The 19156-nt window shown below is 45.1% G+C and overlaps 1 protein-coding gene across 1 annotated transcript in view; it reads left to right on the forward strand.

Annotated features, from left to right (window-relative positions):
• Positions 1 to 4412: 4412 nt before the first annotated feature.
• LOC119650400 (roundabout homolog 1-like) overlaps positions 4413 to 19156 on the forward strand; it is a 32659-nt gene continuing 17915 nt past the window's right edge. The window contains exon 1 of the mRNA XM_038053179.1: positions 4413 to 6090. Within this exon, the coding sequence (XP_037909107.1) occupies positions 6015 to 6090 (76 nt within the window). The 5' untranslated portion in view covers positions 4413 to 6014. The remainder of the gene's footprint in view (positions 6091 to 19156) is intronic.

Below are 19156 nucleotides of genomic sequence, written 5' to 3' on the forward strand. Positions count from 1 at the left end.
TGTCGCAGCCACGCTCTCCCAGTTTGCCTTGTTACTCCAACGTGTTTCAAACTTCTTATCGAAGTGAAACCTCGTTGTCATGTTGTCCCTCGGTATCAGTAATTCGGGATACCGCCTAGAAAGGATATCAATATTCCTTCGATTTAGGCAGCTCCCCGCCTCACTCATGCTACCGGCCATCCTGAATATTGATCTCCTTGCCTGCATCTGTATGTGCAGATGGAGAGGGGTTAATCCCAGAAGGACCTCCAGGGATGCCGTTAGGCATGTCCTCTTTGCCCCACTGATACACACGCAAGCCAGCCTTTGGAGCTTATGTAATTCCCTGGCTTGTGTGCTGAGTTGGGTTCTTTCTGCCCAGATTACCGCTCCATAGGTAATCATTGGCCTTACTATTGCAATATATATCTAAAGTAGTATCTTCGGGCTGCAACCCCATTTTTTTCCTATTATGGATTTGTGGCTTTCTGACATGTGTCTTCCCGAGTAATTTTTGGTCTAGCGTGATTCCTAAATATTTGACCTCTGTTTCTCGTTTCACCTCCATATCATGTAATGTTATGGCTTTCAGGTGATCATTATCACATAGGGTATCTTCATATTTGCCCCTACAGATTAGAACAATGTCGTCCGCGTAGCCCTGGACTTGTATTCCAGTATTAGTTAATACGTCCAGGAGTTCATCCACTACCATACTCCACATCAGCGGCGATAGTACTCCGCCCTGTGGACAGCCTTGAGTGGTGTTCATGATAATAGAATTTGTACTTGTTTGTACCTCTATTTGTCTGCTTTCCAGCATTTCGCCCATCCAGAGTGCCAGGGTGTTTCCCACTCCTTTGCGGCTCAGGGCATGTATCTCTGTGTGCGATGTGTTGTCGAATGCTCCTTCGATATCCAAAAACGCGCAAAGTGCAATTTCTTTTGTTTCTATGGCGTCCCGTAGTACCTCTGTCAGCTGATACAGAGCAGTTTCAGTTGACCTTCCTGCCCGGTAAGCGTGTTGACATTGATGTAAGGGATTACGCTTTAAAACGTTAGTTCTAATATAGTTGTCTATGACCTTCTCCACTGTTTTGAGTACGAACGATGTTAGGCAGATTGGTCTGAAAGATTTAGGGTGAAAAGGATCCTTTTTACCCGCCTTCGGAATAAAGACCACTTTTGCCCGTCTCCATGCCCTTGGTATGTAACCCAGTGCTATGCTCCCCCTTACCACCCTCAGAAGAGACTCTAAGATAATTCCTAGGCCTCTCTGGATAAGTGCTGGGAAAATGCCATCTACTCCGGGAGATTTCATTGGTTGAAAGGTTCCCACTGCCCATCTTATCCTAACTTCTGAGCATACCTCTTTTGCTAGTTTCCAGTTCTCTTTCCTTCCCCTTTTATTCGTTGTTGGGGTATCAGGCAGATTATTGTCGCCTGCCGCCGAGGGGTAGGACCCCGGGAAATGAGTTCTGAGAAGCAGGTGTACCCTGTCCTCCTCATTCTCGGTGAATGTCCCATCTTCCTTTTTCAAGCAGACAGAGGATATTCCCCTTTGGTTACAGCCTTGTACAGCCTGGTTGCTTCTGTGATCTGTTCAATCCCTTCACAGAATTCCCTAAAGCTGTTCCGTTTCGCTTCCCTGATGGCGTTGCTATACTCAGTCAGTGCATTTTTATACCTCCGCCAGTCCCCGGTTCGTTTTGCCCGGTTAAAGAGTTTTCGTACCTCCGTTCTCATTCTGGCTAAGTTCCTGTTCCACCATGGTACATCCCTTGATGACTTGACTGTCTTGGCCGGACAGCTGGCCTCATATGCGTCAATGACGATTGTGTTGAGGTCTTCCACCACGGTTTCTAATTCTAATTCGCTCCTGATGTCACCGCCCCCTTGAAGGTGGGCAATGTTGTTGCTCAGGTGCATTGTGTAGGATTCCCAACCCGTTCTCTTGGGATTCCTTATTATTCTTTTTGTTTCGGAGTTACCCTCAATGTCGAATCTGATTATCCTGTGATCAGACATAGAGGGTTCATCCGACACCCTCCAATTCCTGACCATCCCGTTCATTAGGGTATTTCCTAGAGTTATATCTAGTACCTCTTGTCTGGTGCTGGTCACAAATGTTGGAGTGTTCCCTACGTTGTATATATCTAACTTATTACTAAGAATAAATTCGAGAAGGTACTCACCTCTACGATTAGTGTCACTGCTTCCCCACACTTCGTGGTGGGCGTTGGCATCGCAGCCGAGAAGAAGTGGTAACGCCCTCTCCTCGCAATACTCCGTCAGCTTTGCGACTTGTTCCGGTGGAGCCCGGCTCTCGTCTCCTGGGAAGTATCCCGATGCTACAACTACCTCTCGAGTGCTCCTCCCGCATGCTGATACTAAATTTCCGCCTAGATTTTTTAGGTCGGGCTCAGCTTTGACCTTTTTCAATATCTCCGCGTAGGATGAATTTTCCCTGCTGGAGATCATAATTGCTTCTGGGCGAATTCACACTTTTGCGTTTCTCTTCGCCTTTTTATTAGCTACCTCGGTCCATCCACCGTTTTCATTTTACTTGGATTTTGCAGATTCGATTGCCGGAGTTTGAACTAGGGGGACCTTTCTCTCTACGGCGCTTTTAGTTCCATTGTCGGAACTATTTGTATGGCCTTTTTCCTCTTAGATGCCTATTGATTTTCCAGAGGATCCACATCTTTTTCCCGCACTTTCTTGTTTGGTTGCAGGTTGATTGCACTACGACTAGGTGTCTGTCTGTCTGTCACACGCGTTTTCGCATCTCGATAATGGTTACAGCGATTGACACCAAATTTGGCGGAAAGGTGGGAACTGTGAACGCTCACGCATACAGTAAGTTACATCATTCTATGTCGAACTTAAGGGGGTCCCAAAACATACAAAAGAGTCGTGTAAATTGTGTGACAGGTGGCAGTGTCCAATTATTGTCTGTGCAATCGTTAGGAGGGATACTTCCACTTTGCATGTTTCGAAAGGCTTCCGCTGACGTTTGTTCGCTTTGAGAACTTAGAGCGACCTGACAACCCATCAATCTCACCTTTGTCCGAGAGAAGCGGGACTGAAGCAGTTCGCTTAGTATCTCTCAATCCCTAAACAAATAATCTTGATCCAGACATCTTTGTTCTGAAGTACATATATGTGGACTTACGTTTGTTGTAATTCGCAATCAAGTTGTATTTTGCAAACGATTAAAAAAAGTGTTAACACCTGCGAGCCACTTAGGTAACGCTGCTCCTAAACCAGAGGTGAGGCAGTATCTGATGAGTTGGGTTTGTCCTGCATAAAACTGTAGACCGTTTCCTTCTTGTTTTTTTTTTTAAAAGCTCTTCTATGCAGAAATAATGACTGGGAGCCATCAATATTTTTACTATATTAAGGAAGTCAGCAATTTTAAGATTTATTTAAAATTGTTCGCACATATAGGGCATGCCCTGTGTTATTTCGAAGGTAAATTTACTGAATTTGTTGCTCCTCTCATCTTTTAGAAGAACTAAAAGCACTTTTTTTTTAATCTTTCGTATCTAGGTCTTGCTGAATTAAGCAAATAAATAGAAGTATCCAAAATATACAAAAACTCCAAAACTAGGCCCCAATTCGAGTACAACATTCAACCAGGTCACGTACCCTCACTTCTTGGCCGAGCTTCTCATAGCTTGTATTGTCTTTGAGAGTTTTTTCCGATCTCTCCAGAAGATCTAGAATCTTTTTTGTCTGCAACGTATTACACCATAAATAGACGCCTGGCGTTTGTGGCCATTACGAAGTCTTTTATTAGTCGTCTCCACTTGAGCACCAGCAGCATGCCCTCTCCAGCAATAGGGTCGGCAATGCAACCATCTGAAAAGTTTTAAAAATAGAATGGATGCATATCCAATAGTCTTCCACTATCAAAATATAAGATTTGTGCACCAAGTGCTTCTGGAATAGAAAATAAACGGCTCCGTGCAGATGAGCCCATTGAGGGGGTGTTTGGTGAAGTAGGCCACATTTCAGTGGAGATACCAACCGAAATATGGGACGAGTCCTGCTAAATCTTAATGATTAAGCGGGAATGAATGCTTTTATCGCGAAATAATTAACGGAAATTCCGTTGGTTATGATTTCTGTTGATATTCACCCTTCCACCCTTAGAAGGAAGGGAAGTGACCTAGTCTTACTACCAGCAACGACCCAAACCGCGTCTGAACATTCCAATCTCGCTCGCTGGAAAAACCCTCGATTCATCCCTTAACGATTGTGAACAGACATTTTCCAAAGATTACCTCAGTGTATGAGTGGTATTTCCCTAATTTTCCTCAGTCACACACACCTAAACACGTGCACTCCGCTTGCTAGCCAAGCACTTTCCCATAAGACACCCCCTATATTAGAGTATGTGTACATATGGCGAAGTGAGGGTGGTTTTGTTGTGTCTGCTACTGCTTGTCGTTTTATTGAGAAGTGTTAATTTAGTTTTGTCAATTTCCCCGCAACATAAAGAATTTCTCTGTTGAGACGGAAAAAACGAGGAACAGAGCGTGCAACCCCCAATTTTCCAATTTCCAAGTAGACGAACAATAGAGTGCTCGCTAACTGGCTCATTAGGTTTTTAGTGGTCGCAATGGGGGCAAATTGAAAGAAATATTCCAAAAAAAAGTATGATCCTTGTGTGAAAGTGTATGCGTCTGTGAATTTCCAATTGGGCAGTATGGATATAGTGTGACAGGATTTCCCGACACTCAAGGATAAAAAGTCGGGCGGGGGGAGCGCAATTGCGAACGCGAGGAATTCCAAAAGTGCGGCGTTTTGCGTGTGGTTTTCATTGTCTTTTGACGCGTTCTTTGAAAATCCCATAAGGACTCGATGATGTTGCCGCCCATATAAATGTTAAAGCCTTCGGTCCTTTGCCATTCGAGTCCTTGCTACATCTCATGCACGATCAGTTGTGTCGACATCTGTCCTTTGAAAAGAAATATTCAAGTGTGTGCGGTGCCATATGCCTTACGTGCTCCTTGAAAAATTTTTTGCGAATGCGGTTCAGTCTTCGTCAGGAAGGACGAAGAAATCCCATAGAAAAGTGTGAGAGTTTTCCAAGAACACGAAATCCTGCTGTGATATAATTTGTGGGAAAAGTTTGGCTTAGGAGCAAAATTCACTGGGAGTCATCTGTGCGGAAGCACGAAAATCTGCAGCGAGGATAAGCATAATCGATAGCGAATAGGATACGAGTGACAAAAGTGAAAGAGAGGTGTGTCGAATCTGAATAAATTTCAGCAACTTCGACAGGCACAGGGATGTGTGATTTGCATATAGGACACCCTGAGGCGCTCACTCCGCCTAGAGTTGCATGTCCCGATAAGCAGTGCTGCTCGAGCGCACCGAGTCTGAGCTGAAGCAAACGAAAAGTGCATCCCTTCCCACTTCGTTCCGGTCTCTAGGATAATTCTGCCAAAAAAAAAAAAAAAAAAAATAAATCCTTCCCTCCTGCACGACTATCTATCCGTGAAAAGTTCCGTGGATTCTGCTAAAACAATAACGCGTGCTCGCATAGTTTACAAGGAAGGATAATGTCCTTTTAAGTGTTCAAAGTGGTCACTGATTTCGGTCCACAGCGGAGTTATAAATTCGATTCCCTCGTGCGCAACCCAGGAGAACGGAAGGGACGATTGCGATAACGAAAGCGGACTTGCGATACGGACGGAAGGGCGGCTCGTGGTACGAGGGTTGAATATGTGCTTCGCATAAACGGGGGGCTGTTCTTCACATCAGTTCCGCTCCGTGGTCGTTGCTGTTGCTGTTGTTGTTATTATTATTGCATTTTGTCTTCTTTTTGGCAAGTACACGACACGAGGATATCCTTGCTCGCGTGTTATCCTGCGCCCTATCCCATCCAAGTTGGTCTTTCTCGCGGTCCTTCGCCATGTGTACGTGTGCATGTGTGTGAGTGGTGTTTTTAATCGGTCGGTCGGCGAACGGATATAATGCAAACGGCGAGAATACCCTCTGATGATCCTGTGAACTAATTGAAGATGAATGGCCTTGTCGTAATCGTGCTAGGTGTCGTTGTTATCCTTGATTTGAATGCATCGAGCGTATTTGTTCAAGGTGAGTACCGTGCATTTCGCTGAGTGTTTTATTTTAATGTAGCTCCTGTACCTGATGACCATGCATACATAAGGACATCGTCCTGGATATATATGTTCATACATACGCACATACAAATATGTGTGGCATTCTTGTGTTCACATCCACTCTTTGCATGGATTCATGAAATTTTCCATTTGTTTGGTAGCGGACTCAAATGGCACTAATTGTTTCGAACGCGCTAGAGCCAGGAACGTTTGTTCCCAAAGTCCTTGTCAGTAGAGGAAACTGTGGAATTTGCTTTCTGCATACTTTCAGCAAATTCATGAGCTACGTACATACATATGGATGTTTGCATATGCACATATTCATAACGTCAAATATTATCCCTTTCGGGAAGAAGCAAGTCAAAGATCTTAATCCTGAATTTAGTGATTCACTCTAATGTCCTTAGAAGTCGTTTAATGAAGGCTGAATGCATTACTATTGAGAGACTCCATTAGAACACAAACATCAGCACCCTTTGGAATGTATTGGTGAATGGAGGCGCCTATTTGGTCATTAAAATTCATATAAAAGTGACAATAGAGCTCCATCTCATGAATAAAACGCCTCATTGGGAGTGAGTCCTGCGATGATTTTAGGGCATTCCATGGAACCACTCCTCACTTTCTGAAAGTATTATCTAATTTAATGGTGTATACTTACCCAATTAAAAGTTTATCTTGGATATCACTGAGTATCCGATGGATTTGGGGTACCATCTACAAATACCCAAGGCAAATGGAAATCTGACTATAGCCAGCCCGTCCTCGGACTACTGCTTAAATCTATCTGCAATCGGAATTGGAAGACTTGAAGGAAGGAAATTTTCGGCACTAAGGACTGGGAACTACAGGTTGAATCCTGCCTGTCAGAACCTTCTGCCTCACCCTTACTAGGAAGAGTGGAAGAAGGGAACGCTACTGGTCTATTACTATTCTTTTAAAGGCAGGTCGCACTGCGCCCTTAAAGAACTATTGTGCCCCTTTTACTGGTTATAGTGTATCCATTAACTATATTATGTCAATCAAACCTATAAGTTTCAAAACACTCAGCACAGAACCTGTAGGCAGTGTCCCTAGTTTCTCTAGATAGTTTAGTCAGCAATGACCAGCGAGAATTTCCACTATGATTCGGAGGTTCTTCTAGGTGAGGTTTCAACAGTCCTTTGTGCCCTTCGTATCCTCGAATAAGCAACGCGGACTGCTCCATTCTTGGTAGGTTCGTCCAGTATAGTTCCCCCAGCTGACTCATTCCAATTCCATAGAAGGGTTCTCGCCCGTATAAAGGCGTCCCTGCTCCCTTCTTGGCTAGTTCGTCCGCTGCCTCATTGCCTTCCAACCCATCATGGCCTGGATCCCAGAGTATCCAGACCTTATTATGCGAGCCGAGCTTATTCGGTCTCTCAAGGCATTCCCATACCGGTTTAGACTTCACCTGGTTGGACTTAAGTGCCTTGATCTTGGCTGTCAGTCAGAATAGGAATGTTCTGCCCCCTATAGTTCTTTTGGAAATCAAAGGAGGTATATTTGTCTATGGCGTATATTTCCGCCTGGTATATGCTAGTGTGCTTACTCATTGCCTCTAAGTACAGTTTCCTTCTTTCCCTGCTGTGAGGGATCTGTCAGGGTGCCAAGTAATCAGTTCCTTGTTTAAGCCACAGCCACGTTTTCCCAGTTTGCCTTGTTATTCCAACGTGTTTCAAACTTCTTATCGAAATGAAACCTCGTTGTCATGTTATCCTTTCGTCATCATCAACGGCGCAACAACCGGTATCCGGTCTAGGTCTGCCTTAATAAGAAACTCCAGACATCCCGGTTTTGCGCCGAGGTCCACTAATTCGATATCCCTAAAAGCTGTCTGGTGTCCTGACCTACGCCATCGCTCCATCTTAGGCAGGGTCTGCCTCGTCTTCTTTTTCTTTTTCATCCTCATCCATACGGATTAAGTGACCCCACCGTAACCTATTGACCCGGATTTTATCCACAACCGGATGGTCATGGTATCGTTTATAGATTTCGTCATTGTGTAGGCTACGGAATCGTCAATCCTCATGTAGGGGGCCAAACCAAATCAGTGAGGGTGTTAAGTGGAAAACAGACGAATGCTCTGCGGGATGAGAGACTTTGCATGGGTGAGGACATCGGAACTGCTATACCTCCTAGTGCGGTTTTTCTCAGAGAAAGCAAATGCGTGGGGATCTGGAGCATGCCAAAACCTCCTCCTATCAGCTGGCAGCGAGGCTAACATAGATGCAGGACTGCCCCTGCATTATTCTGATGCAAGAGCCATCGATTCGATTTAATGGAATCTGTGGCATTGGATCAATAAAGCGGGCTAGGATCTTCTACGATGAAAGATCCATAAGACCGAAAGCTGGTGCACGGATGTCAAGCCGGTTAGGGGCAACCATGCTGAGGCAGTCCTGTTCTCAGGACTGTTACTGTCATCGTACAATACCAGATTAATGACGATAGGGAAAACATCATAGTTGGCTCTGTCTATGATTCATTGTATCTTGCACTGACGCAAGAATTAAGGGATCTGATAACGAATGCAGAATCAAGTGGTCTTGAGCGCTTAAAAGGTTGCGATGAGAATGCTCAACGTATTTGTTGGGGCAGTAGCAAATGCAATCCAAGAGGAGAGAAGCTATTTGATTTCATCAATTCAGCTGGTCTAATGACTGCAGATTAAACCAAGTTGTTTACCCGCTGGTTTTGACTCTATAGTCAACTCGCCTGTCGATGTGGGACACACGGTCGGGATTCCTTTTCTGATCAAGATGATTACTTCGCTCTTCTCCAGCACAAGATTGAAACCATCAGAGTCATCAATTCGCTTACCAGTGGCTTCTGCTTCAACAGTGCGTCCGGCGGCAAGTGTCGTAACGTCATCTGCACAACCGACCTGGCGGCATCATTCCCGAGTTGACGAATGCCGCACTATTTGAGACGGTCCTGATGGCCCTATAAGGGCCATTCTTCAGTAGGCCGCACTCAGTTGGTGTAAGGTGCCTAAAACATGTAGCGCTGTTCCCTAAACTGTGAATGTGAATCTCACCACCCGAATTATGAAGCAGCCTGCAAGTATGCCGCGGCGCTCCTATATTCTGCATCATTTCTCCAAGAGCTATGCTCGTGGTGGATGCTTTCTAAGCAGGCCTGACGAGAAGAGGGTGGAAACGGGGGATTTCTACCGGGTCTGTGGCTTTCTAGGCAGGCCCGCATAATTTTCTCCGCACAATAATATAATTTTTAACCTGGGTTTCGTTTTCTGTACTATTTTCACCCCGGGTTTGGATTTTCTCTCTACGTTCCAGTTTTTAAGGTTTTGTTCCGTTTTTTGTGTCCTCCCGCCTAAATCCTTTTGATTGTGGAATTCACTTTGCCTCCGATCTCAGCATTTCCTCGACGATATTTTGTGGGCTTATGCTTCAGAGAGTATTCCAAGCTCCTCCGTTTTGAACAAAATCGTGGGCAGTAGAACATGACATAGTCCAGATCCTCAGGCATACAACCACATTCAGAGCAAAAGGGAGAATCATCCAGCCTGAATTGGTGCAGATACTTCCTGTAATCATCATACCCTGACAGCAATTGGGCCAGGTGGTAGCTAATCTCGCCGTGTCTCCGCTGAATCCAAACTTCAGTATGGAGAATCAAAGTGTGGGTCCAGCGACCTCTCTGCGATTTATCCCACCGTTGCTACCACTTTTCCAACGACTCCCGCCTTGCCTAGACCAAGTGTCTCTTGAAATTGATCTTAGCATCAATCATTCCCTAGGTATTTGATAACCGGCTTTGAAGTCATACCGTATTTCTTTTCCTATGGTTAGTAATCAACACCGCCTCCGTGTTTTGTTCCGCAAACGACTTTAAGGGCCCTAATGGAAACAACATCGAAACCGAGAGCTTTATTATCATCGATTCTCCGGCAAATCTCTATCAGTTCCTCCTCGGTTAAAGTAGGCGTCTAATGCTTGTATTTTTTGTCTTCCCTTTTATCCGGGGGGAAGAGCCCCATCACTATATCAAGGGAGGGGGGGGGGGGTGTTCGCCTTTTCGTAACAACCCCGTACGCTGTTCCTCAGAGGTTTTGGGCTGCCTTCATGCAAAGTTCCTTGAAGCATTCTCGCTTGCTGATCTGTATAGCCTACTTAAGCCTACTTCGAAGATTGGCATATACTACCCATTTCTCGGTCGAAGTTTGGTCTCCCTCCAGGTTGCTAGCAGATCCTTCTTGCTCAAAGCATGCAGCCCGCAGCTCCACGATTTCGAGATTCCATCGATAGTTTGATCGCCTATTTGTGAGGACTCGTCGCCTCCACATGGCAGCGTTGTATGTCCTTATCATACGTCTCATCATTTGCGCTACCTTTTCTGAAGTCATCAGGACTATGAATGCACCTTCTTCAAACTTTTTCACGAACCAGCCCTGATTTTCAGCTTTGCGGGGAAGCAAATCGCCACATGGCCCATATTCTATCTGGAGGAAAATTGCCTCGTGGTTGCTATAAATATAGTGCTTAATGAGAAACCAGACCGCTCTCCTCGCCAATGTGGTATTCACATATGTCAGAGCGACTATTGAGCCCGACTTTATCCCACGAGTGCTGGATACATTTCCGGTATTTGCAAGACCAATTCTATCTCCGCGAAAGCCCCCACGCGTTCAAATCATCCGCTATGATTTTTAAGTTTCGACTTCTTGCTTCCAAGATTCTGCTATCGTCGCACTTGGTGGAGCAAAGCAACTATATATGTAGGAGCCAGCTATTTTTGCCCTGACGAAACCTGATTCTGCAAATTTCATTACTTCTTGGATGGCTTGGTTTCCACACGCCCATATTACCGCCTAGCCACTTACACATATGTCTTCCTCAGTGCTCTGATTGCGGAATCTTGCGAATCGAGTGGTCCATACTGTTCTTTAGGGCCTCGCGGGCATCCTCTTTGGTCAGAATTTCATCAATGTTTTTACAGTGTATCACAATCTGCTGCTTTTTGGCCCGTAGTTCAGCCTCCTTCACTAAGGATTTTTTCACGTTGCCAACGAAATTTTAAGCTGTTTTGTTCGGATTAAATCTCCTTTTTGAAAGCATCGGATTAGGCTGACGCTTTTTCCAAGGCCCATCAGCTCTGGATTGGATTTAACCTTCCTGAGGATATCGGCGTATGTCGTATCACCTTTTTTTTTTAAATGATGCCGCACGTTTCTCCTTGGCCCTTGCTTTCCCGATTCCATTTTGGGCATTACTTCCCTTGGGTCGACTGTTTCCACGACTTTGGTCACTTTGTTGAACTTCCCGTTTTCCGATGAGAGGCCCTTTTGCCTTTTCGAGTCCTGTGAGGATCCAAATGAATCGTTTGCTACCTCTCTACTCCTCTTTCCAAGCTTACCGCCCTTTGGATTTTGACAAGCGTGGCTTGTGTTGCCTGAGTTACGCTTGTTTTCTTTGAGGCATTTGTTTCGTCCTTAGCACTATTGTACAGTACATGAATGGCTCTGACCATGTTTTCGATGGCCTGGTGATGATTTGTCCGTATTCTGACACTGTTCCTCTGTATGTTTTCTCCATCGTGCACTTCTTTATTTATTTGCCTCACAGGAGCTTCCATAATTTCCTTTCTTCCAGGATCGTCGAGTTTCTTCTGAATGGGTCAAGTTCTACTTCGTGCAGAATCCTTTTCTGCGAGGGGTAAAAGCCTGTTGTAGACGACCCATTCGAAAAGTTTGCCGATGGCGTTTAACAGGCATATATGGCTGTAAGGCTAAGGATCGCCAAAAAGGGTTATGTTGCTTCGGAAGCATTACTAGCTTCTGTTGCTTTCACTTTTCTGGAAAAAACCCTTTCTTTGCAGCACGCAGCATATCAGGGCAAAGGTAAGAGGCAAGCCATAAAACAAGTGGTATGGGAACGCTTAGAGATGAGAGTTTGGATAGAAGTGTCGTGTGATTTACAGTTGCAAAGGCTTTATCAAAGTCAGTGCAAATATCATAGTATGCACTTCCTGCCGTGAATTTAGACATTTAACGACAGCGTTGGTAAAGTCGAGCAAGCTGGAGGCATTGGACCTACGCTTAACAAAGCCCTGTTGCTCTTTCACTATGTGGTAACTAAAATAGGCGGACAACCAGTCGCTGACATATCTTTCCGGGGGCAGGAAACCAGTCGCTGACATATTTTTCCAAGAAGCAAACGTACGATCACCACTTTTGTGAATGGGGATGATGAGAACCTCTTTCCACAAGCCGGGAAAATGATTCTCTTCTCGAGAAGGGAGCTGGACTGACCAGTTTTACGCAAAAAGCGGTTTGGAAGACTATCGTAGCCAGGGCCGACATTGGCATCAAGTTTGTCAATGAGGTACTCGACAAGGAGATGGATAAAAAGAGGAATGTTAGGCGATGCGGGGCAGGCTACATCCACTAGCAGGAGGGAAGAGGAGGAAGGAGAGGGAACATAGGTGAAGGAAAAGTGGCGGCAGTGTAAATCACAAGATAGTTGGGGGGAGTTAGATCGAGGAGCAGACAATTTAATGGGAGGTGGGGATGGCTGGACAGGGCAGTGCGAGTTGCGAATGTGGGACCAGAAAGGTTCGTGGTTTCCGCGCTTCAGTAAGTCTTCAACACTTGTCGACTTACATATTAAGGATTTGGTCGAGCAATGCAGAGTTTTGGAAAAAAAACTAAATCAGCATAGATTCTAGAGGACAGGAACTTCTTCCTCGCAGTTTGTTTTTGACGATTTTTTTTGTGGACTTCAGTGGTGAACCAGACAGGTTAAGAACGCAAGCACTTAGGAGAGGAGGTGGATAAAGGTTGTGTTTAGCGTTTGGTTACACGTTAATGGAGAGAAGAGGCAAACCCACCTGATTGTCGCCTGGGCGGAGTTTAGACCTTCGAATTTCGCCTTACGAAAGTTAAATTGGTAGGCTTGCGCGCCACACGGGAAAGTGGAGTTAGGGTATCTGAGCGTCAAATTCGAGTGCAGGTTGATGGGCGTCAGGGGCAACGTAAGAGGGTATGAGGCGATTGGGAAAGCCAACGGAGAGGAAAGTTAGAGGGGACAAGATCATGAGTGCGATCTAAGTGGTTTCTAACAGTGGAGTTATTAAGGAGGGAGGGGAGGAAGGGAGTAGTAGGCCAAGACAATATAAGAATCGCCACAGAGGATGCAAGGAACTGTGGGGAACACAGCGATTGGGATTTCTGATAATCTGTTGAAGAAATCCTCGTACAGAGAAAGGGGCTGAGGTAGGGAAAATATATACAGGATATGATAAAAGCGCTTGGTGGAATGACTCGTATCGTGACAGAATCGTAGGTGGAGGTGATTTTGGCACGGATAGGGGACTTAATAGCTATAAGGGCACCTCCAACAGTTGTCTTGCCGAGTGCAGCGCATTTTCTGTCACAACGAAAGACAGAGGAACCTTTAAGGAGCTCGAAATTTCGGTTTCAGAAATTCAGATGACGTGATGCTGGAATATTAAGGCAGACAGCTTGAAACCCGACAAACATTTTGGTAAAACTATCTAAAGTTGTGAAAATCATTTAAGTTCATCGAGGCAGTTGGGCAAGCCAGAAATTTTCTCGAAGCTTAGTTCGCTGATAAGACTTCACGAAGAGCGCTTGCGGCCAAAAGAAGATTGGACGATAGCATCGAAATCAAGGGGATACGTCAGTTTGAAGTAACTTATAACTCGGTCAGGAGACCCACCCTTCGTCCGCTTCACATAGAGTTGAGTTGGCCTTGCTTCTGATGTAGACCAGAATTTTGTCGGAAATGGTGTAGTACGTTAGCTTCGACACGAACAGTTGTTTCAGTGGCGAGACAACGTTTAGCAGGGGGCCGCTCGGGAGATAAGAGATCGGGAAGATCGCAGGTGTGGCCTGCGGTTTAGCGGTGGCGGGCGTCGATAATACCCAGGTGGAAGCATGCGGTGGCGCTAATGTCGTGACAGTAGGATAGTTGTCAGGGGTGCATAGCGCAGCCGATGCTGAGTAGGGAACATGTCCTTCTGATGAAGGGCAATTCTTGGGTTGGTTTGCTCACGCGATCTTTTAGAGACAAATTGGAACAGTGCGTGTCAGACAAAGTCGGGGGATTAGTCGACCAGGACGACTTAGGTATGGCGCCAGTATTGTAGGCAGCAGTGGCCGTATGATAATTCGGATCCTTAATACATGTGGAAGCTCCAAAGATCTCAGGATCTGGGAAAGCAGGTATCTCAGAAGCAACAGCAAGTTGACACTGTTCCGAGCGAACGAACAACTGTTTCGAAGTATGAGCCAAACATTGATGGACATGTGATTAGAGGGCTGAAATGACACTAAATAGGTCACATATTGTGAATGATTCCATTGGTGGCTATGACATGTAGTGGAACCGATCGTCAAAGAATGGCAGTTAAAGAATAGTGTAGACTTGGAAGAAAGTAAGTGATTCACTTCACACCAGGAATCTCACCCTATGAGATATTCGGAAGTCAGAACTTATAGGAATTGTTTTTTGTGGATCCGGTTTTGGGCTTTTCCTCGCTCAAATCGGGTGCAACCTAACAGAAATCCAGGGGTTAATTCCACTTGATGGCCTGAAATATGTGATGAAACTTTTTCATTAAAGTCCAAGAAGAATCTTTTCATTATAAATGAAGTCCATTGGATGCATCTTGTTAATTTACGTTTTCGCTGATTCGGCATAACCAAAATTTTATTCCTCCTCAAAGGACGAAAACTAAATTAGATGAGGACGAAAACTTATCTTACACCCGAATGAATCCTCCAACTTTCTCAATTTTGTCTAAAAGAATTTATTATTCATCCTGGCGCTCCTTGAGACAAGCCCGGACCACTTCTTTCTTTGTATAATTCATAAATATTTCGTGTCAGGATTTTACCAGTTTGGATTTCAAATGTCCAAAGATTCCTCCTCCTCCTTCGGCAATGATAAGTTTGTTCTATTCCATCCCAGGTCATATATTGCCCAGGCTAGCAAAAATTAGAATTCAGCAAGGAAGCAAAGAAAACATCCCTCCCCTCGTTGGGTCCATCCTTGGCCATGTTTAATATGTTTAGATGATGCAACCGGAGGAGGAAGGATGCGATGCTTACGAGAAGTGAAAGAAGTAACATCTCTCAAGAGGTTTTCCGAGTAAATGGCGGCCGGATAGTTTTGAATGGAGGGAACGTTGCCTGGTCTTGAATTCGAATCTGTCCCTACAGTTTCTTTGGCCATCCGCGTTGCGAATGAAGCGCAGGAGATTTGTTGGTTGCGTTATTACTCTCTGTTCTGCTAAGGACGAAAAATGCATTGAGGTTAGATTTTATCGCATCCACAGTGCGATGTTGTCGGATAGCTGATTGTAGAAATGCTTTTATTGCAGTTAGGGTAGCCAAGGGATGAATATAATAGACACGAAGTTGCAGAGAAGAAATGTTTTATTCCCTTTGGATTCCAAGTTTTAGTATCTCCACGCGGAATAAGGAGCATTTCAAATCATAAAAGATTTTACGGTTTTGTGTTAGTTGGAATAGTTATTATTCACTTAATTCATGCATTTATGGCATTCCTAGGGAGGATTTCATTTGAATTGTAAAGTATTGGTGAGACAAGGAACTGTGTTCCACTTCAACTGCCTCAAAGGGTGAAGGGTTCATTCAGAAATGCAAACTTTAAACATATGCTTGAGTTGATGCGATATACATGGGGGAATGTTCGAATTGAATTAGATTAAAATTTCAATCTATTTGCGAAAGTATCTATGAATCCCTTGAAATACTTAAGTAGCGTAATTTATCTGACAATATCGACTTATCATGGTCGGACTATCTAAATGTTGTGGGTGATCAAACGATCATTGTCAGGAGTCTTTCGGCAATTACAAGGGTGGAGTTCTATTTCACATCTCGAAAGCGGTGTAGTGGGCGGGTATCTTCCCTTGAACTTAAGCGCAGAATTGCCTATCAATAGCTCAGATCTCAGATTCTAGAGGTTCCCGAAGAAGCGGAAGCAGTGATTTAGCTAAAGCTACCTTCAGATGCTGCAAGGGACAGATCGATAGCGCGATGGTTAAGTTAGCTGATAGTCAGTCTGTTGATCTCATTATCGCGGGGTCGAATCCCGGTCGTTATAGATGTTTTTATTGGTCTTTGTGCCTGTCTCACTGCAGAGAGCTTATCGCTTGACCTGCATTAAGCGTGATGTCAATGGAACTGAAGCACACTTCAATCAAACAATCTAAGATTTTGCGCATTACTTAGTAAACTGTTGTGTTTTTTCGATTTTGGTGGTCGCCTCCTCCGCCGAGTTCAAACATTTGGTACATCTCGAGTGCACTTTCCTGTGACATAGCCTAGTTCTCACCGAAAAATCCAAATACCTCCAACTGCAGGTGAAATTTTAAGGTCACTTCATCGCCCCACAGTGTACATTCCAAGTCAGGCTTTTTGGTGCCTAAGAGGTCAAACACCTCAGGAAGTATTCGGGTACAGTAACCTACTACCGACGTTTCCTGCCCGAAGCTATTCACCACCAATCCCGCGTCAGCGCCTTCCTACTTTGGAAGGAAGGAATCGCTGCAGGTTATATGACCTCCAGAAGCCAGTCCTACGGCTATACTCCTGACATTCCTTCAACAGGAGGTACCCCTAGACATCGCGTCGCACTTCATCAGAAACAAAACTTTGTAGCCATTGAGTTTTTCGAAGCAGTTAAATTCGGCTCAACAGAACTACAGCGCCTATGATCGTGAGCTATTACCCGCATATGTGAATAGCAAATATTCTCATTCTTGGACCAGAAAGTGCATCGCATGTCAGCTGTGTAAGGTCACTAGGCATGCTAAGAAGGAAAAAGGTATATTCCCTAGGCCCTTTGTAAGACCCGCACGGGTACAAGTATTACCTCAAGATCATTGATTGGTTTACGCGATCGCCTAGGGCAATACGTCTGAAGGCCACACTCATGTGCTGTGGCCCTCTGATAATAGTGGGGTCCGCGCTTTGGTATTCCTACCACAGAGAATGCCGTTCGATTTTCTCTGCCCTTGGAACTCGGGTAGCACTTCGGTTTCGAATGTCATTCGGAAACTCCGTACCATCTGCATGTGGCTTTCTCACGAAACCCATTGGCTTCATGAGGGTCCAATACTATCTGCTCTTATATCTTCTTTTTTCTTCAGCCTTTGTCCCGTTCGCAAGCGGGGTCGGCTCGTCGTGATCGGTTTCACCATTTGGCTCTATCGAATGCCTGATCTGGGTGCAATCTCGAGGCTTTCAAATCCCCATATAGCGTGTCAAGCCACCGTTGTTTAGGTCTGCCTTTTGGTCGTTTACCATCGACTTCGATGCTCAGACCAATCTTGGCAAGTGAATTCTCGTTTGCACGAATTGCGTGACCATACCATCGAAGACGCCTCTCTCGATCGGTGCAACCCCATAACGATCGCGGATATCCTCATTTCGGATGTGATCTAAACGTGTGACGCCACAAGTCCAACGTAGCATCTTGGTCTCCATTACCGCAAGACGCTGTTCAGTGTCTTTTATAGTCGGCCAACACTCAGAACCATAGAGAGCGACTGGACGGACGACATTGCGGTAAATTTTAGATTTGAGACGTTCGTTGCTACGTCGATCACAAAGAACACCAGTTGTGGAACGCCACTTCATCCAGGTTGCGTTAATGCGTGAAGCAATTTCATAACGCAGTTCTCCATTGGCTGATAGCGTTGACCCGAGGTATTTAAATCGCTCAGTTCTGGGCAGATCACTGCCGCTGACAGTGATTGTGCCTGTTTCATGGGGATCGGTCGTCAAAAATTCAGTTTTGTTTAAATTCAATCTGAGACCGTGTTGCATGAGGCGGTCATTCCATTTTTGGACAAGTTGCTCGAGATCATTTTTGCTATCAGATGCTAGGAAAACATTATCTGCATAAAGCAGTGTGTAGGGCGCTGGACGTTGGATATCCCGTGTGACGGTGTCCATAATAAGAACAAAGTAGCGTAATTTATCTGACAACATCGATTTATCATGGTTGGCCCACCTAAATATTGTGGGTGACCAAACGATCAAGCGTCTTTCGGCAACTACACGAGCGGAGTTATATTTCACATCTAGAAGGCGGGGGTAGTGAGTGGGTATGTTAGTTTGAGCCTAAATATAGAATTGCCTGTCGATCGTTTAGATCTCAGATTCTGTAGGCTCTTGAAGAAGTGGAAGCAGTGATGTTGCAGAAGCTGCCTTCAGAGGCTGCAAAGAAAAGTTCGAAAGCGCGGGAGTTGAGTTAGCTGAGAGTCAGCCCGTCGATCTCATTACCGCGGGTTTGAGTTTCGACAATTGTGAATGTTTTTATTGGTCTTTGTGCTTGCCTCACTACAGAGAGCTTATTACTTGACGAGCATTAGGCTTTTTGCAGCTTCCAAAATAGTTTTCTGGAGCCCGCGTTCGAGAGAGGAATCCTCCGAAGAATTTTTGGCCCCCTACATGAGGATGGACGATTCTGTAGCCTACATAACGACGGAATCTATGAGCGATACCATGACCGTCCGGTTGTGGATAAAATCTGGGCCAAAAGGTTACGGTGGGCGGGTCACTTAATCCGTATGGATGAGGATGATCCCACCCGGAAAGTCTATAAGGGCAATATCTATGGTAGAAAAAGAAGACGAGGCAGACCCTGCCTAAGATGGAGCGATGGCGTAGGCTAGGATGCCAGATAGCTTTTAGGGATATCGAATTGGTGGACCGGCGCAAAACCGGGATGTCTGCAGTTCCTTATTAAAGAAGGCCTAGACCGGATACCGGTTGCTGCGTCGTTTTACTTCATCCTTTCTATTCCTCGTATTTCTTGAGCGATGATTGTCTTTGCGAATGGAGGGTGTTCCCTCAATAACTCCCATGGCAGTACGGCTGTAAACATTTTGGGCTTAGGAACTTGTGGCTGCAGAGTCTCCCGGACCCTGGCTATCCTGGCATCTGCAAATTTGGGGTCTTTGCACACGTAGGTTGCCCTCGCAGACAAAGTCCACATTGT

This window comes from Hermetia illucens, chromosome 2 (genome assembly GCF_905115235.1).
Source record: "Hermetia illucens chromosome 2, iHerIll2.2.curated.20191125, whole genome shotgun sequence".
Lineage (NCBI taxonomy): Eukaryota > Metazoa > Arthropoda > Insecta > Diptera > Stratiomyidae > Hermetia > Hermetia illucens.